At 41.5% G+C, this 21,682-nt stretch overlaps 1 protein-coding gene across 4 annotated transcripts in view; it reads right to left on the bottom strand.

The window, feature by feature from the left end:
* ADK (adenosine kinase) overlaps positions 1-21,682 on the bottom strand; it is a 291,396-nt gene that overhangs the window by 8,855 nt on the left and 260,859 nt on the right. For all 4 annotated transcript variants that reach the window (XM_055797270.1, XM_055797275.1, XM_055797283.1 and 1 more), the window contains one exon: positions 9,747-9,833. In XM_055797270.1, the coding sequence (XP_055653245.1) occupies positions 9,747-9,833 (87 nt within the window). The remainder of the gene's footprint in view (positions 1-9,746; positions 9,834-21,682) is intronic.

The following is a 21,682-nucleotide window of genomic DNA, read 5'->3' as shown; positions in this document are numbered from 1 at the left end:
CGCCTCTGGTGACTCCCCACCCATCTTACTGCCTGAGCAAAGAACAATTTCAGCCTATCATACGCTCCACAGAAGATGTGATGGAGGAAACCGATAACAAAGTTGTAACTTCTGATGGCTTGGTCCTATTTTTCATTTTTAAGCCCACGAGACGAACTTTGGGAAATTCCCTTTTGGATCAGAATCTGGTGGCTTTGGGCTTGTCTCCAACAAGCAGGATCAGGGGAAAACATTTGATTAAAGAAAAAAAAATAACAAACTACCCTCCAAGCTTACAAGGAATATTCAAGGTGCTGTATATGCCAACCCAAATAAGAGTATTTTCCTTGGAAGCGGCTTCTCCAACTGTCTGAAAAGAATTCTTTCCAGGCTGATATTTCTCTTTGTTTTTCCTAAAAACATTTCCTAGAAGTGTTCTTCAAAAGCTAAAATTCTCCTTAGCCATTTTTGAGACAGCCAAATGAAATAAGCTTTCTTTTATTAGGACCTAAGGAAATTTCTGGAGCCTCAAAACAGATCTCTTGTATGACATTAGATGGCACAGATTACTACACCTACTGCTTGGGATAAGAGCAAGAGAATGTTACCAATTTAATGCAGAAATAATGAAGTTCTAAGCATGACAAAATGGAATACTATGTACTATCATCTATTCAGTTTTTAACATTTATTCAAAAAGGCAACGTGAACGTAACCTCCTAGCTGAGATTCACAGGCCCGAGGACTAGGAGATGTGAAGTTGTGTTTGCACAGGAGCCACCGTCTCTCAGTAAGGTTTTATTTGCAGGTGTGTCCCCACACGATCAGGCCGGCAGTATGCAAAGGGAACCAAAAAGTGACCCCCAACGCAGTGGGAACACAGCAGTTGGGCAGCCTACGAATTCCTTGACTTCTGTGGGCTGAAACAGCCTACCCCGGCATTATATTCATAATGCTCCTATCTTAATACAGTGGCATTTAATATCTTTTGCCTCTTTAAATATCTGTTACAGTCCTGGACCGATACTAATCATTTACTGATGATGAGTAACACAACATCCCTTTAAGTAGAGTTGGAGATCAGCCTCAAGCCCACCTACAGGCACCGCTACCACCACTGCCTTCAGCCAGGACCATGTTTGTTCTTTCACGCCTGTTTTGTTGCATCCTTGCCATCCTCCTGCTTCCAGCAGGAGCCCATTTCAGTGGCGGGGGCAGGTGAACAAATTATGGGAGGCATCACCCTCCTATTATACGGCGGAGGCAGCTGCAGGTGTGCGAGGATCCCGCTAGCTCACACCGCAGCCCGAGCAGTACCGCCGTGGCCACTGCGTCAGTCCCCACAGCACCACACCAAGTCATAGCAGATGTGACATAGATAACATATTTTGGTGTGTTTTCCTATTTCACTGTGTGTTGTTGTATCTCCTGTGAATACAGCATCAGCTTAATCTGACACATCATTTCTTAGGGGACTATATCCTGCCCTGATTCCCAGGGGAATGTTCTTGATGATCCAATCTGACTAGTGCCTCTGTCTCTACTCAGAATACATTAAAATAACACAAAAATATTACCAACAGTCTGCGAGCAAGGTAATAATAACTCATTAAAGTCGTTTCTAACCTTCCACATGAACATTTTCTTTATCGTTACATGATTTTCTAACACATGACACATTAACATAAAATGAAATGTTATGAGGATAGGGATAGTAGGCATGACAAAGTATTTTAAACGGTGATGATTTGCTTTGAGGCGTTAAGTCAATTTGTAATTGTCCCATAGCTATTACAGCAAAAATTGGAACTTTATAATTGGTTTTGAAAATCTATTTTTAACACAGTAGGTTTGTTTTTTTAAAAGGTCCGCAACCTATCTGACGTTTATTTCTCAGAATGCCCATCCAGAATTTATGGCGAGGTAAATTAGGCCTTTTAAAACCCAATTTTGCAAAATATTAATCCTCTTGCTGCGTACTGAGGCTCCCTTAACACTGACGGTGTCACTGACAGGCACAGAGACACAGCAGCTAGAAGGATCAGGTCCTGCTTCAGTCTAATTAGAAACTTCTGAGGGTTTTTAATTCCATACACTGATCCTTTTAAATGGATGTCTCACTTCTATGTGCTATTTAAAACGCATGTACACTAATGTTTTGCCTTATGTGAATTCTACTGTGTATTCTTCTGGATTGCCTTTAAATCATATAGGCGAAGAAGTGGGCTACCATATTTAAGTTACTGTATTTTGATAAAAAATACCTATGTAATAAAATTAAGATGAACATTTAGAAACCAAGAGAAGGGCAGCAACCGAAACAAACCAGTTAAACCCGAATGGATCACAATTAAATTATGCTTGGACAGCACTTGCTACTAGTTTTAAGTATAATGCCAGCACAGAAATTTCCAAAGACATAATTATGGAATTATGAATGGGAATTGGTAAAAAGTGAAGCAGGGACTGAACAAGAAAACAGGAATATTCCATGTTTTTCTTGAGTGATACCTACTTTTATGTTTTTGTTTAAGTAGCTGCAATTCAAACTGTGGCAAATTTCTAAATGGTGCCAGTAGTGATGCTGAAGTTGCTAGCGACTGGCTATGCTATTGATCAGAGTAACGATGGGCCTCCAGCTGAGCCTGAGAAAAATCAGCTAGAAACACAGAACCTGGTAATTCTCTAGTTTGTAGAAGGTCAGTTACAGAGATAATGTGGCCATCTAATAGCCCAGGTTTCGACGTGATGTTTATCTGAGAGAGGTACGAATGCCACCAGAACGCAGGGGCGGTAAGTCATGACCACGCTGACAAGCCATCCCCTCGCAAGCTGAGATTGATGCCCTATCTGCTGCTCAGCTATTAGACTCATGTATGCTGTTTATAAAACAGGAGCATTAAAGATGGGCAAAACGGGCTGTCAGTCAAAATGCTGATGACATTAAGAAGGTATTTTTATTTCAAAGCTTCATATCTCATCAGCCATGATGTCGGTAACAACAGGGCTGCTCAGAGGCAATTAGCCACCCATGTTGCGTAAATGAAGACTATGAGAGTGCTGACTCCGGCTCTAACACTTATCTTTACTTCTGAGAAAAGACAGAACAATTTGAAGTAGCATCCCCTTGTCTCTTCGCTTGGGAAGATAAATTTTGTAGCAAAAATCAGCCTTAACAAGTCACACGCACATACATATTTAATTGGTATCACAAAAAAAAAAAAAAAAAAAAAAGCTTCACGCCCAGCTGGCAAACAAAACTGCACCTCAGAGCTCCGGTGTTATCAGAAGGCAGCACTTCACAGCAGTGACACTTTACCCACTGTATTTCTCTTTATCAAACGTGATTAGAAAATGATGACAACTTCCCAAGGTATCTTAAACAAGTATAAAAAACCTTATACACATTAAAGACCACTGCAAGTGGATTAAGTAGCTTCTGATATCACACTCCTGCTGTTCAGTAAAGAATGGTTTGGTGTTCCTTGAACTCCTATTACAACAAATCTAGAATGTTTTAGGGGTGGTGAGTACTGGAGGGAGGGCAGCCCTTACAACAAAGGTTCATACAGAGATGAAAACACAACAAATAAGAGGAATATTTCATTTGGCTGCAATGTTTTTAGCAAAAACAGGTTCTTCCGCAATCTTAAAGAGCTCTATAAATCCATTATGGAACTTCCTTCTTAACAGAGTCACAAGCTCACTCGTAATTTAGTATTCTGACAAACCATCCAAATCACCTCTCTCTGCTGAAGGCATTATCAGATCTTTTTGGCACGTTCAGTGCTCCTGGTACAGCCATACAGCAACTAGCCCTAACAACTTAGTTCATTTCTCACGTGCCCACACACCTCCATCCACATTAATTCCTTCCCATGAAGCACACACAGCACAAATTAGACAAAGCCACGAACACAGCCCATCTTCGCCCCGTACCAGATCTATTGTGAGAAGATGGTGTTCCCATTGTACAAGCTTCATTGTTTTAAATTCACTCAGCTTCTACTCTCTAGCCACCAGCATTGCCCTCTGAGGATGACTGAAGCTGGATTTTCTGAGGAGCCAGAAATGGCACCTGGGAACCTGATTCCTGTAGGATTAGACCTCACAGGACCACAGCGCAATTTAGCTTGGGAGGGACCCCTGGAGCTCCCTTGCTTCAGCCGTGGCTTACAGCAGGGCCAACTCAGATCATGTGAAATCCCACCCAGATGATTTTTTTATTTTAAAGATTCTTGGATTCCTTCCATAAACGCCAGATTCTGTAGAACAACAGCGTAAGAATTATTACACTGGATTCGATTCTGCTTCCATTTTTATCAATAGTATATACGTTGAAATCCACTGGCTTCAGTCAAGGTATTCCAAAGTTAAACCAGCGTTGGAAAACAGAAACGGAGCTTTTTTAAAAAAAGGTTTCTGAGTCAAACTTTTAATAGCAGAGGAGTAACGCTGAGACATTATTCTCTGCACTATGGGTTCTCCGCAAACCTGTATTTATGTTTCTTGAGCTGTGTTTTTATAAACATACATCTACCGGTATGTGTAATATATGCAAAGAATGTTTCACATCAAGGGTAATATTTTAACACTGCAATAACGTTGAAGTATATGAGGTATACCAACTACTACTAAGCTCTGAAATCAAAGCTAGATGTCACCCTATAGAAAATCATTTGCGTTTACCTCATGAAAACAGGCTAAAATTTGAACAATGTGACGACCTTCAGGCAAACTCTGAGGCGTCCAAGCTCTTTATCTAATTTGTAGAGGCGTTTAGATTAAGATGGAAAAACGATGTTTAGAATTAACCTCTACATTAAAGATGAGGGAACGGCTTTATTGAGCCAGTGTGGCAACAAAAACAGAAGGAGGGAAGTATCCGCAGTAAGCCCTGTGGTCTCTGAAGGGAAGATAAGGAAGCCATGACCACAGTCACGCAAGGACACGTATAAAGGAGGACAACTCCTCTCTTCTGTCGCTGTCCCTGCCTTCTATCGCAGTAGTCCTCTGCTAGCTGAGACAGCAGTTGGCCATCTCGTAAGATTCACACTAGGCTTCACATGAGAGGGAGAAGGGCTTATTCCCTCAGTATGTGCACTGGAATAATTCTGAACGTAGCCTTCAAACTGTAGCTAGCAGCTTTGCGAAATTCCCTGGTACATGAGAGCCGCCAGCGTCATTTTTAAACTGACAGGTGGTTTGTGCCGTTGACTTCAGCTTTGATACTGACAGAGGCAAACTGCGATCGGCTCGTATTTGGCACCAGATAATGCTTAATGAAGAACTCCTTCTATCTCAGGATTTCTTTTCCCTGAGAACGGTGTAACATCTTTATAGCATGGTGATAAGTAATAGATACTTGCCACGATCATTCTGTCACTGCTTCATCAGGCTGCTTTAAAATGATTTGTGGTTACATTTCATACTCTAGTACTTTCATGCGGTATATGACTAAATCATAGCAGATTACTACGTCAATATATTTATATTGACAGAACCTGAAGCAGCATTGATTTTACACCTTCCCCTATTCATTCATTATGAAGTCTCTGCCCAGTTCCACAGAGTAGGCAGATTCTAGGGGAGAGATTTTGCAGGGAACAATGGCAGTAACTATCACAAAAGATGCTTATTGTTTTCATTAGTTACGGTGGCAATGACAACAGGGAGTCCGAACAGAAGGCAGAGCTACTGTGGCTAAAGAGAGCAGGACAGCATAAAGCTGAGATGGTAAAACTGTCCATATTTCCATCTACTCATTGCCATTAAATATGCTTTGGTTACCATTAATGCAAAGGTTCAAAACTGGGGCTGACCAGTAATAAATGGATGTAACCTAACAGGTACTAGAGTTTCCCCCGAACTCTACAAACAAAGGCTATATAACTCCATTAGGAGGACTCCTGTGACACAAGCCATGTCAGCAAAGCTCAAGTGATTTGTCAATGTCATCAGAACCCAGAGGTGGAATTACAACTTTAATTTACGGGTATTTCAGGGATTTCTAACCAAAAAAATCTGTGTTACCCCTGAAATCCACAAGAGGTGCTGAGATGCTCCAGCGTAAATTGTTACTGCTTAAACTTCTAAACAGTGGCAGTGGTGCTGGAAAGCAATAAAGGCACAACTCTGCTGGTATGGTTTAGAGAAGTGTTTTTACCATAAAGATACCTGCAGCAACCTTAAAACCCAGTTTCTCATTCACGCATTGCACCAGCCTGAGTGGCAGATGACTTGATGCCTGCAGTAAGAGGCAAGAAACCCAGAGATAGTCCTGGCGCCAACTTAATAAAAACACATTTCAGCTGAAGAATGCAGTTTATTTCTTGCTGCTCGCTGTTGGACTGAGCTAGCTCTCCTTGGAGGCCAGCAGCTTCACGCTCAGAAATGTTGAACTCATGAATCAACTCACAGAGTTACAAACGCCCAGAAACTTTGTGTCTTTAAACTTTTTCATGTCTTTTAAGGTTTCGAGACCTTCAGTAGTTAGATAGGTTCTAGAAAAAACAACCCAACAGATTTCTTATTTTCCACTTTCACATGGAGAAACACATGAGGAGTGATTTGCCAAGTTGGCATAATTGTCGAGACGGAATTTCCTTACAATCTGTGAGTTCTACCTCTGGAAGAGAGTGCTGCCGTGAAAGACCTTTCAAAATATGATAGTGTCTCACAAACCTGAAGGAAAAATAAATCCTGCTCAGCGGGGTTAGTTCTCATGATATCCCACATTCCCCCCTCAGCCAAGACATTTGCTCCAACAAAACCACTGCTCAGTCACGTTAATATACCGGTCCCAGACAAGTATGGGAACCTTTGCCATGGTAGTCTTGTTCTCTGCTGTTTGAATAAGGGCACTATGTTTCCAGGAGATTATATTATAACACTGAGTGCATTTTTTTAGTTAAGGGATGAATTTTGCAACATTTTACTATGAGGACACGAAAATGAAAACGTTACAGGTACTGTTGCCTAGGTAGTAACAACTTGATAAAAACCTCAATCAAAGAAGGAAGCTAGAAAAACACTGAAGGGAATATAACCTTCCCATTACAAAAATTCTGTCAGGAAAGTAATGCTGCGTCTGGCTCAATGCTAGAATCGACAGAAGATACACGGGTTGAGCAGCATCACCAGTGGTACGGCACAGGGCTTTCTGGTCAGGAGACAATAAAGAACTTTTCCTGTTGCAAATACGTACTTTGAAAACACATGAAAAGTGTGATATAGATAAAATACAGACATTTCCCCCAAATGAAACACAGACCAAATCAAAGCCTACCTAGTCCAGTATCCCATTTCCTACATATGGGAAGGAAAATGAAATGACTCCATGAAGAAGGAAACCACAGTATATAAGACTAGAATCAGCTGCGTATCTAGACTGTTACGACTCCCAAACCTCCCATCTGGACTAAACTCAGGAAAATCTTTCTCTGAGGAGAATAAACGACCAATTTATTATTTATGGGGTGACAGAGGAGAACGAAGATATCTCAGAAGCTAATGGAAGAGCTATGGATATTGTAAAGCTCATGTAGCTTTGAGTCACAGCAGAGAGAAATATGGTGCAAAGAGAAGCGAAGCCCCCGCGCTGACCCCAGGTAAGGGTCTAACTGCAGCGAGGCTTCAGCCAGATTGGCAACTGCTGAGCCAGCTTCCATCACGGCGGGGAACACCGCGGGGGCCCTTCGCTTCCCTGGAGCGGGGGCAGATCCGCACAATGCCACGCTACCCCCGGCCGCACTGCGCTGGCCGCCACTCCGAGGGCAGCTGGGGGCTCAGTGCTGTTTGGGGGAACCGAGGAAAACAACATATGTCCATACAAACAGCGATGCAGGACGTCTGCTGGGATCACCCCAAATACACTGAAGCCTGCTGCATCCCCACGTTATCTCAGCAGACTCAGAACGACAAAAGGCACTTGTTCTCTTAGAAGACTTCTCTTCTTTCCTTCCTTCCCAACAGAGTTTGGCATTTTCCACATCATTTTTCCCCTCGGAGAAGGGAATCTCACAACTGATCCAAGACCAGCCTGACCTCCTCACGCTGCTGGTGGAAGGCAGAATAGTCTCTGATGTGGCTTCTATCAGCCTTTCCGTTCTGGAATAATTAAGTAAATTCAACGTCTTTGCCCTTCTACAGAAAACCAGCAGCTATGGCAGCACCAGGGAAAAGGACATCATTTTAAGAGGAAGGGTTATGAGAGTCCAAGCAGTCCTTAAAGCCTGATTATTCAGTCACAATAGTCTTCCTGCAGCTAAACTAAGAAAGAATAAAAGTAGGATTACTGAAAAAAAAAAAAAAAGAAAAAAAAAAAAAGGTCCTGATTTCAAAAAGCCTAAAGTCTGAAGAACTCGGAATAAACACAACCCGAGCTGAACATGGCAAGCAGGTGAAAAGCTGCGTCCGGCTGAGGCAGGGCTTGGCTGGGGTCTACACAGCTCGGCTGGGGTCTACACTGCCCTCCTGGGCCCTCCGCAGCATGCTTCTATCTGCAGGGTCTGAAAACAACGTAGGAACGATCTTTTCTTTTCATGGGAACAGCAGCTTACTGGCACAGCTGATACACAGAGCACACATACACAAGGACAAGCACTTGAAGAAGATCTTATTTATGTTCTAGTCACTGTTACTTACCGGTTCAAATTCAGTCGTTTGTGATTTAGGCACAATAGAGAGTGACAAGCGTGCACTAAAAGGTATATGGACAGTATGACCCATCGTGTTTTCCTCTACTTCTGTCCTTTTTGATTCACAACAGCACCGAAGGAATGAGTAATAACATTCCTATTTTCAGCCAAATTTAAGCATATACTGAAAATTTACCATTGGTTTAAGTGATGTATTAAGTAAGGACGGAATTACTCACATGCTTAAGGTTAAGCTCATGTTGACTAGTTTCTTGAAGAGGGACACAATTCTGAAGCTTTAATTTGGTAACACGCTGCTTGTTATCCCCTTCATAACTGCAAGACCGAGCCCTGCAATTCTATTTATAAAGTCTCTTTGGTAATGTTTCCAGTAAATTAGTGACTAATGGAGCTCCTTACAGCTACTGCGTACTGGATATTAGAGCCTTCAGGACGCAATAGTGCATCACAGAGCTACATGTATGAAGGTTACAATGAATGACAGAACTTTTGGATTAGATTGGGTTTTGGCTTATATTGAATAATTTTTTAAAACAGGCATAGACATAACATCCTCTTTTTTCCTTAGAGCTTGTGCCAAAAAAAAAAATAGTAAATTTGCAAATGGATATTAAGCATTGCCAGATATTTTCTGGGTTTGTTTTAACAAATTAACCCTTCGTGTTCTTTTCTGATGCCCAAATAATTGTATTGGAAGCAGATGTTCTACCAAAATTGACATGATCAGAAGACATTATGCTCACTTATTAACATACTGTTTAATATTCACTACAACCTGTTTTAAAGAACAACAATGTGTTAACATTTAAGCCAGGAGGGATTTCTGTACACTATATAGTGCTTGATGCAGCTTGTTTATGCAACAGTCTGACAGATACAATTAATCTCATGAAAACAACCAGAGTATGACATTATTTTTAAAGTAATAGAATACACACTTTCCCTTTGAAAATCAGAACTTAATTAAATCATATAACTTCACGATGAAGAGAAAAGCTCTAAAAGAATGAAGCTCATTCTGAAGGACAGTCGAATGAAAAAATGGTAGGTTTCATACTGAGAGAATAACAGGATAAGCTCCAAACAAGAGAAAAAAGTAAGAAATACCTCCAACAAACGCATCTCCAGCTCCATTGGTATCCACAATTTCACTCTGATCACTCACCAACACAGGGAAAGTAGTTACTTCATTTTCTGTAGTGGAAAAGGAGAATAAAACGTGAGTTACATGGAAGTACAACTTTGAAAAACACAACAAACAGTGAAAATCAAAACAGTTCAGAACTGGAGCTCTGACTTCGAACACAATAATTGGAATAACGATAGATTTGGCTTATAATTCTGTCTGTATTTACTGCATAGGGATACGGGGACACATTTGGTCAAGCTATTTGTTGTGGATGCTTTCATTCCTTTTCATTATCTCCTAATATTAAGGGCAAGAGAAAAGAAGTAAACCAGAAGGAACAACATAAAAACACCTGGACAAGATTAAGAAAAATCCATCCTGCCAAAACCAGTGCTTCCTTTTAGTTGCAGAGCAGTGATGCAGCCTCCAGAATGGCCAGTCCAGGCCTCCAAAAGTTCAACAGAAATTGCTGCACTGTAAAAACCAAATTGCACGTGAACTAATTGAAATATAGCTGTGAAGTAAAAAGCAGGAACTAGTGTAAATCAAAATGCTCTCAAATGACACCTTTGAAAAAACCCCATAATGTAAGGAGCCTTGCAACTTGCCATCTGACTAGATTTGGTTTCAAGATTTCAATGACTTCACTCTCTTCCTTAGCATTTTTTTTTTTTTTTTTTAGTATTTTCTTCTCTGCAGCTCCCTGCCCTCTACTGGCACTTGTTAAACCTATTGCAATAGGTGGATACTCAGCATCCTCACCTCCAATTCACTGCCACACCACAGTTCAACATAATTACACCACTTAGGTATGATAACTTTAGAGTTCTAGGGTTATAAATTTAATATATGCCACTAATTAATCAGCTATGGCTTTCCAGGTGGTAATGTCATAATGACGTGATAAAAATATAATTACCACCTTGTCACAATACCTTGTTAAAGTGTAAATTACCCCTGTAACAGAGCCAATGGAAGTTCTGCCTCTGGTAGTCAGTATGCATTAAACTGTCTCAGAGCAAACAGATTGTCCTTTGGCAGACAGCAGGAATTAAAAAAAGGGGAGGGGGAAGAAAAGCCTGTCAACCAGCGAAAATGGAAACTATCAGGGCCATTTTCTTTTAATTTTTGGTAAAGACGGAAACAAAATGGGAAATAGATCCTCCAGTAGCTGCAAGCTGGAGAGGAGCAGTTTCTTCACTGTCCAGCAACAGCGTAGATCATAAAAATCACTCTGACAGTGACGTACACGGTAGCAAACAAGGAAACCTAGTTTGGGAGGCATATAAAGAATTCACAGCCTCAAATCAGGCAAGTCTGTGTATGCTGCAGAGGTACCAGAAGGATCCTGGTTTCTGTGAAATGCAGTGTATCAGCTCTACTGCTCTTCACCATCTGCTACTAAGTGAACCAGGCAGATATAATGATGCTGCCTCCAGAGGGAACTGTTGGCTGGCCCACCAGGAGGGGAGGGGAGGGGAGGGGAGCATTAGCAACAACCATCCATGAGAGGCAAAGGAAAAAGGGTAATGAAAAACCTAAGATGAATATTCCAATTAAAGAACAGGTTTCAGTCCATTCTCAGTGCATCCTACTCTCTATCCTGTTAAGAAAGCTATTTAGAAACGTGCTTCAGTGCTGTGTTGTGCTCTTAAGATAGTCTTCAAGAGCAATGTTTTTTAGTAATTTTAACAGGATTCATTTGAATTGGAAATCAAGAAAGAGAGGTCTTACATTAAAGTCTGCCAGATGAGCAGAGTGTATTCATCCATTTCAGAAGAAGGTGTATGTATGATTTGCTCTAGATAATACTAAAACAATGAACAAAGTGAGAGCTCTGTTGAAGACACGTTTGTAACCAACGAACCTGCTTCCTTCCCAAGCGTGCACGGGCACACACAGATGTTCCACGTTAAATACACAGCAGACGCTTGCATATGCATACAAATGGATGTGTTTGGGCACAGAGAGTGAGTAACGCACAGGCGTTACATTTTGAATTCTGGAAATGGGGCTTGGCATCTAGTAAGACTCTGTTCAAGCAAACTATCACAAATGAAAGTTCTCACCATCATCTTTCTTCCTTTTTCCCCTCCTCTGTCTTGATTCCTTCCCTCAGCTCCCTCTAGTACTTGCAGGTAAGTATTGCACTATAAGCTCTTATTCCAGTCTTTCTGCAGTAGATGTAATTGGAATTGCATTAGTCCAAACCCCCAAATAACACTGAGGAATCCGGCTGGTATGAGAACAATTTTTTTTTTTTTTTTTTTTTCTATCCTGGTCACAGTTCTGTCTCTCTGCCTGGGTCACACACTCTGCCTCTGTAACTTCATATATTTTCAAGAGGAGAAATAATGTCACATTTTGAAGTACTGAAGTGTCAGAAGAAGCCAGCATGGCTTTGGAGCACATACCACATTACAGAGATAATACCACCTGCACGCATCCAATAGGCAAATTATTCTTCTTTAACCTTAGGAGAACTTCTGCTAGCATAGTAGAGTCTACTGAGCTATAATTAATAAAAACACGTATTGAAAGGTACACAAAGTAATACCAAGTGGGTTTTTTTTTTTTCTTTCCTTCATGATAAATAAAGTCAGTTAGGATCAAAGCTGCCATTAAATTACCTTGTTATGTCTGTGTACTAGCATAGAAATAGCTAACATCTCTTACTGATCTGTGTTTTGTTAAACTAGGCACAACAAGGTGAATCAAGATGAAGCAGAAGTCTCCATTCTGAATATCCTTGCTTTTGTGACTTGAAAGTTGCTTTAACTTCATTTTTTGGGTGTGATCCGTTATGTTATAAAACTCCCAAACCCATCACAGCGAACAGAGGGACACCCTGGCTAAGTGCACTGGCCATCGGCGGCCTTGCTCTTCAGTCAGTTCTGATTTCATTTAGCATTCTGAGTGCTTATGAAATAAAGAATAATTACATAAGTGTTTTGAAGTCCAAGTGCTGATCCTCTGGGCATAAAATCCAGTGTTCTGTTTTAAGCAACAAATATCTTCTACAGTAAACACCCTGGGATACAACACATTCCACTTGGATATCGTTTCCTGGAAGCCCAGAACTGTGAGTGCAAACTGCAACAAGGTGTCTCTAATTAGGGAATTTTTAGTAATGAGCAGTAAGGAAATCTAAGTTTGGGAGTTTGATTCAACTCTTCATGATTTTACATTGGTGAGGAACTCAACTGTTTCAGCATGATACAGAAATAATCAAAATCAAACATTTATGTGGTGATTTCGTAGGTTGAAGACAATGTCCACAGATAAATCAGAAGGAATTAACTCATTGATAAATTTAGTTATTGTTGATCTGTCACATTATGTACCTAAAGATGTGAAATCTATCTTTATTTTCTGCAGGCAAAAATATGCGCTAGCATATCTAGCTATAGACGCTTTTGTAGGTAAAACAGTCCGGAGAGATAGTAATTGGAGAGCAATATTAACTGAAAAAACAGTGTTCCTTCCATTCTAAAACATTTCAGCTCCCAAATGAATACAAGCCCATTTCACGACGTTAACTGAAACAATTGAACTCTGATGATAGCTGCAAATACTACAGGTCTGTCTTTAAACCAAATCAGAATCACAGACTACACGTCTACTCTTAGTACAGTAATAAACACCAGCAAGCAATCATTACATCCAATTAGGCTGAGTACTTTCCTTAACTGGGTCATTTACCAGTCTCTCTTGCTCTTAAAAGTAGATTAAATGTGTAAACTTACATTTAATTACCTGTAACAGAACTCTTATGGGCAACATGTTGGAGTGTCCTTAATTTTGTATTAAAATAAAATAAAAGGAAGGAGGGAGTCCTAAAATATATACAAAAAGGTCTAGCTATTTCCTCAAATAATCTTTTGATCCACGGGCTAGTAGTGGTCGTACAGATGCTTACAAGATGGAGACACATTCATGTTCCTTTTGTGAGCTTTAACTTGTAAAAAAAGGAACAACTGTGAAACAGAATTCTGTCCCATCTCCTCCCCACCCCCATCCTCTCTAATTTTCTTTAGATCAGGGGCCAAAAACAGATAAAAGGAAAGGAGGGGGAAAGGAGGGGAAAAGAAAAAAAAAAAAGAGGCAGGAAGAACTTAACAGAACGTGGAAACCTGAAGAACTGAAAACCTATAAATGTCTCCGGGCAGCTATAAGGTATAAGCTATAAGAAGTAATGAGAAAAGTATTTGAAACAAGGCCACGTCGGCCCACCCGACTCTGAGCGCTTCCCTCTCTCCAGGAGAGCCTACAGGCTCTAAGCCTCTGCACCTTCTTCAGCACGTTAATATATCCTTGAAAATCGTGAGGCTAACAGAACTTTCTCCTGTCTCCCAACAGCAGAACATGCTGTGGCCGTACCCGACACAGGCGGCCCAGCGCGGCCGCCACGCTCCCGGCCTGCTGAGGGCACCGCGGGCAGGCACTGCGCCGAGCCCCCGTCCAGGCCCTGGCGGCTCCCAGCACGACGCATTCCAGGGCTGGCAGCTCCGACCCAACCTGGCGGCTGTAAGCAAACAGAAGGAGCCCTGCACTCCCAGGCCGGGACGCTCAGGCGGCCGAGCACCCCAGCCCGCCGGTGCTCGCTGCGCCCCTGTGAAGGTCGCCTGGCTGCGCTCCCTCTCCTCCGTCCCTCTCCTCCGTCCCTCTCCTCCCGGGCGCTGCTGGGCCTGCTGCTGGAGCCAGGCCGGCCTTGCCACAAAGATCAGGAACCACACCCGTGCCAGTCACTGGGGTGAAACAGTATGAGGAGTGAGACGCAAGTCGGCCACGCGCTTTGGGATTTTTCTAATTTGAGTATTTTAATACTGTGCAGCAAACGATGCTGTATTCTGATGAATTCAACATGTAGCCAAAAAAACTTTATAACTAGTAATGTAGAAGAAGTTAAGCTTTCATTGGTACAATAATGCTACCCTAAACAAGTTATAGAGTAGTTGTCACTGATAATGCATTTCTCTGCCTATGGTATGATACAATTAATACGAATATTAGTATATTTCCATAATAGAAGACTCAAGTAGTGCAATCAGGCTAAAATTCTCTTTGCAGCTTGCTAAGCAGAAGTTAAGTCCACATAGCTGCACTGGCCAGGGTGCAAAGTACTGTCCCTCAGAGACAGCTGGTTTGTTTTCAGGAGAAACGGAGAAAGAATATGATGCCGAAGACTTCAAATCTTCTGTGGCTCTACTCATGGTCCTATAGGCATCTGCAGGGGAAATGACAGTGTGCAGACCCCGTTTTCCCTCTCTCCTAAGAGGTGACATTAACCCAAAGATGTTCAGTGAGACTTGCCTCCCCTTTACAGCTCCCCTGGGACACACACCGTCCCATCATCTAGCCAAGGCGCTTTTTATTCAGAAGTCACACTCACTGCATCTCACTGAAGCGTGACTCACAGGATTAGAGCTAACAGGGGAACGAAAGTTCCTCCAAAGGAACTTGTACACTCATACACAGCAACGCTTAGCAATGATGTAAAATTAAACAGTTTTTGCACCCAGCGTACTTCCTCTGAACCTGCGCCTGATTCCGTCTCCACTCGTGTTAATTCCACACCACTCCTTTGAAATAACTCTTGATTTATACCAGCATGAGATCAGACTCAGAACTCTGTATCTAGTTACAACAAGTGTAAAAAATGTAACAGTATCAACTAATGACTCGTCAAGAGCTTTGACAAGCCCAAATGTGTTTTGCTTACTTTATAGGTGTGAGACCGGCTTAAACGTCAGTATTTTCTATATCATCACTGCCACTGCCACATGTTGAAGCTCTACTTTATTTCTCATATTAAATAATTTTGTTTGCACCAGTAAGCAAAACGCTATGACTGTGTGTAAACGATGGGGAAGCAAGAGGTCAACAGCAAATACTAGTATTGCTTCAGTGTGGTGCTAATGTAACATTTTTTTTCTTGTGTATATGTGTGTGTGTGTATATACATGCAGACATATATGGAAAAACTGCCCTAAAGAACAAGCTGCTGAATTTTTCTGGCATGTGTCACAATGTTTAAGGTTTAGAATGGCAATGAACTCTGTTGAAAAAGCCTTTCCGAGCACACAAGAGTATTGCCATTTGCCCGCTAGGCACAGATTGCAGAGGGAGCTGAAACTGCGCCCGCTGAACTGCCAGGATCCGCGCTCCTGTAGCTTGGCATGGCTGCAGAAGGCATAGAGTTCAGAGCGAAATCCTCCTCCCCTGATCTCTGGCTGGACCAGGAAAGGGGTTGAGGACTCGGAAAAGGTGACGGGTGTGAAGTCACAGGTGCCAAAATTATGCGAGGCTTCCGCAGTTTCACTGATCCAACGCAATGACTGTCTTGGAATTACTTTGAAGAGCGCAGATCCAAATCAGTCCTGAAGACAGTCGAGATGGGTTACAATAAGCAAAACCCATGAATTGTATGATCCCAGTCTCCGTCGAGAGCATGCCCTGCCACAGCGAGCCGCGCCTCACCAGTCACAGCACAGGGAGACACAAACCAAGACCTGGCCTTGGACATCAGCAAATACAAATTTCTCTTCCTGCACCGTCAATCCTGCATGCTTTGGGTTTTGGCCACTGAACGTCGTATTTCATCCTTCCATGTGAAAAAAGAACCCAACCCCCCAACAAGACCATCATTTTTTGAGCTATATATGGGATTGGGAAACACAAACACGTGTATTTCCATCCATAAATGGGTAGCTCAAGAACTGAAAAGCCACATCAGTGGTGACAGGTGGAATGTCAGTGTTTTAACGTAAAGAATACATCACATGTGTATGTTCGAGTCACACCGACATGGATGTTCTAGGTCATGCATGCTCTTCAACCTTGTGAAACTTGGCTATGGGGACTGCGCAAAACCGAAGCATCCTGCAGCTTCAAAAGCAGAGCATGCGCTTCACTTACTGTTTGCGCTGACCCACACGCCAGCAGTGCCTGTGTGGTTGCTCTCCATTTCATGGTATTCTGCAGATATATTTTAAACCACTGCATAGCTGGACCATCAAAAGACTGTCCTGTGGGAAAGCTTTCTGACAAATATCAATCTGAGATCAGGTCTAAGCAGTTCCTACCCAAAAGCTTATTGGGGCATTGGCCAAAAAGAAAAAAAAAAAAAAAAAAAAAAAAGGAGAGAAAAAAGCATAATTTGGTTTTGTATTGTACTGTATTTAGAAACTGTATTATGCCTCACATTTTTTATACATTAAGCATATTGCCCTAGCGGGGCAAATACACCTGTCAAAACTTGCAAGCTTTCTTAGCTATACCTCAGTTTCAGAGTGGTGAACACAGAAATCACATCATTTAAATAAATGCCATGTTACATGACAGCTTTGTTTATGCTACATGATAATCTGAGAAGCATGGGTTGTCAGTGGAGGCAGGAAGGGGCCCAAGGCACTTCTATTTTACTTGAGCATCAGTAAGACTGAAAAGAGAAGGAGTGAGCATTAGGTCACTACCGAGCAGTTCTGAAGGAGCTTTTTCTTCTGGGAGAATTTATATTTAGTTTCATAAATAAAACCAGTCCATCGGACTGAGAGAGACAGCCTTCCCTAGAAACATTACTAAAAATAAGTTAATGTATATATAGATATATTCCTCCTTTTTAAAAAAATAATTAATTGGATGCTAGTTGGACATTGCTGAGGTAGATATACCATAGAAACTCTACAGCATTGCCTTGAAATATTCATATTACACGTAGAAATTTTAATTTTTCATCCTTTTAACTCAGAGCTCAGCTCTAGAACTTTTACAATTATCTTTTTCTTCTCATGCTTTATTTGTACATTCTGTGTTGCCTTTAATTAAGACCTCCCTAGACTACTTATTTATTTTTGAAGAATGAAACATGCTTGCTAAATGAATTTTCCCAGGCTTCTGCAGGTGTTAAATCTATTAGAAGATGTCACTGCAGTGGAGGCTGAAATTTGTTCTAATCTCAATGGGAAAATATTCTGCTCTTAAAACACCAGTTAAAACCAAAGTACCTCCACTGTTTTTAGTGGAATTCTTTAAGTCTTAGTTATGCCAGTCCAGAAAGAGAATTTGGCCTAAAATGAAGTTTATTCCCCCCCTACATTAGCTGCAGATAATTTCTGAGATAATTAAACACCCCAAACTATAATCTCTGTAGTATCATTTAATCACTTTCGAAGTATTACCGAACCACTGCTGTAAGCAGGACGGTCAATCTGCTACCTTTTAAAATAATGTCACATACATTTTAATGTCAATTACACAACCCTGAATTTATACAATTATTGACTGCATAGTGAATTACATTCATTTGGATACGGCTCCTATAATAGCGGTTTTGACAAACAGTTTCCATCAAGAGCTGCTGAATCGTATGTTTGTGTACCAAGCCCTTTAAAGCACGGCAGCAGCACGCAGGCACTTACAGAGGCGACACAACAGGCTCTGCGGGGCATGCGCTGTCACTGAAAGTAAACCCCAGCGCTATAAAAACCGGCTGCTTGACAAAACCGCAATAACTAACCTAGCAGGGAAAGGAAAAATTTCCAGCCTCTCTCCCTCTGTGGAACCTTGTCACTCGCCCGTCACTCTCAGTTACCTTTCTTTAAATTTGTATTTCTCTACCATTACACTGCTGAATCATTCAGCTTTACATTATTCCAACCTAAACACCAAAACACCACATTGATCTTTTTTTCGGAAACAAGACATCCTTTTAGAATGAATGAAACTTCAGTTGGCATGTACAGCCAAGTTCAACTTGTGATGTTTTAAACCTAATTTGTATTCTCGTATTGTCAAGGTGACCACCAAGATATCTATCAGAATGAAAAAAAATTAAAAAAAAAAAAAAAAAAAAAAAGAAAAAAGATTCCTGCTCTGAAGAGTTTCCAGTCTGAGAAGCAAGGCTGGTAAGCAAGTAAATAGGTTTGTATAAATAAAATGTGGACACTCTACTGATATAGTTAGGAAAAGTTATGAAGAAAGGTAAGAACAGATGCTGCTTTGAAAACCAGATGGTATGCAGGGAAAAGCTCTGGTTAGCCTACAGATCGACATCATTTGAACTGCAACTTAAAAATGTGGAAAAAACCTGGGAACATGCTTGTTACTGGTTCCTTTTAGAACCATTTTGGTATAAAAGGTATACTTAATGGTTATCCGGGCATTGCCTGCTTTTTTGCCTTCTTTTCCTAGAGGAAATAAATCCAGGTAAAAAAAAAATAAATAAAAATTTAAGACCTTCAATTTAATGTTTTTGAAGAAAAACTTTCCTTTTTTTTAAGGAAACAAAATTAACTGTAACTCTCAACTTGCCAAACTTCTACTTGCACCAAGCTTTTACTCCTCTTTGCTGCTTACTGTCCTCCAGCCTCTCCCCCGCCCCCGCTGCCCGCTGAGTCCCACTCATTAGAGTTATGACTGAGGTATCTACGGGTGACCTACGGAGGCTGCTTGTAGCCAACCAATCTAGCACAACTTGGATTTTTATGCCAACAAAAACTTAGAAGGCTTCATTCTTTGTCCATAAAAATACAAATCTGATGCAATAGCTGCTACTCGGCAGCAGCAGGGGTGGGAGCAGAGGGTGCAGGAGGGAACAAAGCTGCTCGGGAGCAGACGCACGCTCAGGACAGGTTTTTCTGCTCAATGCGCTTGTCAAACCCAACCTTTGAGCCCCAAGTATTTTACTCATTCAGTCTCTTCTTTTTCTGATTTTTATTTCTTAAATGCCTGTACATTTTGCACGTTCAGGCTGAAATTGGAAGAGTGGCGCTTTCCCCCTGGAGCTCTAACCTTCCACTGAGGTCTCCAGCTCCCTCGTAGCCAAAGCCAGGAACACATCAGTGCTCCCAGTCCCCGAGAAGAGGAGGGCTGGCACTCCCCCGCCAAATTCTTGGATTTCAGCAAAGGTGGTGCTCCAGCCCCAGCCCATCCCTAGCCATCTGGCTTGGCCATGAAGAACAAAAACTGATTTCTCTTTATCATCAATTTCTAACGTATTTTAATTTCTGTGTCCATTTCTCTAAGCCATTTCAGACCACAGCTTCACACGCTCTCACCCTCTAGACCAGTGCAAGGACTACTCCAGAAACCAATGTGCAACACACAACCCATATGAACATCTAACCTGCTTTACTTTCTTCCTCCAAACATCTGCTCTGCTTGCACAGGCAAGGACTGCTTTATGGTGTTCGCATTCTACTTTTCATAACAAAACAACTGTGCCTTAAGTTTTGAAATGTTTAAGCTGCTTAGTGCACCAGGAAATCCAAAACACATCTTCAGGTTTTTTTTTTATATTTGGTTTGGCCAAATATAAAAACGTCAGTGCAAAAAGCAGATACTTGCACTGCATGATGCAACAGAGATTAAAGGAACATGGCATTTTTAGCACTTTACTAACTACAGTATTTAACTTCTCACAAATGGATTTTCATATTTTTGTAGTAATTTACAGTGTGCAATAGGTATTGTAATCTAATCCACTATGATTGCATAATTTTTGACCAACTTGCTGTTGATAAATATATGCAAGTATTAGGTTATTAAATTTTTTACAATTAAATGGCTAAGAAAGCTGTTTATTGCCTTCCGTTATACCCTCTGTTAATAAGATCGTTGTTGCAGATGTTCGCGTATGCTGCATTGATGTTTAATGGTGCATGATGCTCTAGGTGGTTCCCATAACCTTGCTTTGTCTACTATGAGCTGACTCAATTGATATGATAATAGAGAAAAGAGGTCTGAAACAAGCTGGGCTGTACTGGCACAATTTGCATAACCTTTAAATTTGCCATCATTTGATGGCCAACTGCTTCTAAAAATTCTTATTCAGTTGTCAGCAACAATATCCTGTACAAACAGCATTCTGCAGTTGGACAGGTGGGGAGGGAAGAGAGGGCAGGCATCATTTACTGCACTTTTATATTCTATCAGGAAATGTACTTATTATCGAATTTATAAAGCCAACAATTTGCCATAGAGTTCTGCGGTTTCATTCGTGATCAATTGCTATTAGCCACAATGCGTAGCCTGGCATCTTTTCAGGTTCACAGTACAATATCACAGCGCTGGATTACAAGGGACATAAATATCTGGTTCCATAGGCTCCTCTCTGGATTTTGCTCTGACTGCTGGTCGCCGGGGCAGGCAGAGGAATCGCGGCGGGTTAGGCGGGCGGTGGGGGGCACGGGGCAGCAGGCGACAGCAAACTGGAGCAGCCTGAGCAGCCTCCCAAACTTGAAATCTGATTGTGGAGGACTCCGTGTGTTCTTTTAAAACAAACATTAGTATTATATCATTCAGTAGGCTTAGCCAAAACCCAAATACAAAAATAGTTCGTGTTTACTGTACTCACTAAATCTGCCGTCTGTATATACTCTAAGTCAGGTCTGCTTACTTTACTGACTATTATTCATAACAAAGAAAACAGCTACGGTGAAAGCAAGCCGGCACCTACTTTCATTCTTCCATTCAAATGGGATCAACTACAGAAACGATGTTTTTGTGGGATACAGAGGTTTGGATCTAAACTGTCACTTCTTACTCTCTATCACGCTCAGGTGTGTCAAGGCAAGGTCCTTTGTGTGTGAGAATGCGCACAGGCTCCTCTCCAGATACTGCCTTTAAACAATTTCCACTTTGCTTTATCTGTAAAAACTACTGCGGACATCACAGAGTCAAACAGATCATAAAATCTCACAATTCCACTTTCAGACAATTAACCATTTCCGAGAACTCCAATTCACTCCCCTCTCCCCACACAGCGCTAACTCTAGATGGTTTGTTGTGTTACACAAAATGATCCTAAATCCCCAATTCCAGGCAAAACAGGACCCGTCCAGAACTCCTTTCTGCTCACTTTTTCCACCAGCCAGCATCTCTGCCCTGTCCCCCCCGGGGCTAAGGATCTGCC

The sequence above is a fragment of the Falco peregrinus genome, chromosome 1, assembly GCF_023634155.1.
Source record: "Falco peregrinus isolate bFalPer1 chromosome 1, bFalPer1.pri, whole genome shotgun sequence".
Taxonomy (NCBI): Eukaryota; Metazoa; Chordata; class Aves; order Falconiformes; family Falconidae; genus Falco; species Falco peregrinus.
Note: the sequence above shows the minus strand (reverse complement) of the source record. Positions and strands in the feature narration are given on the sequence as shown.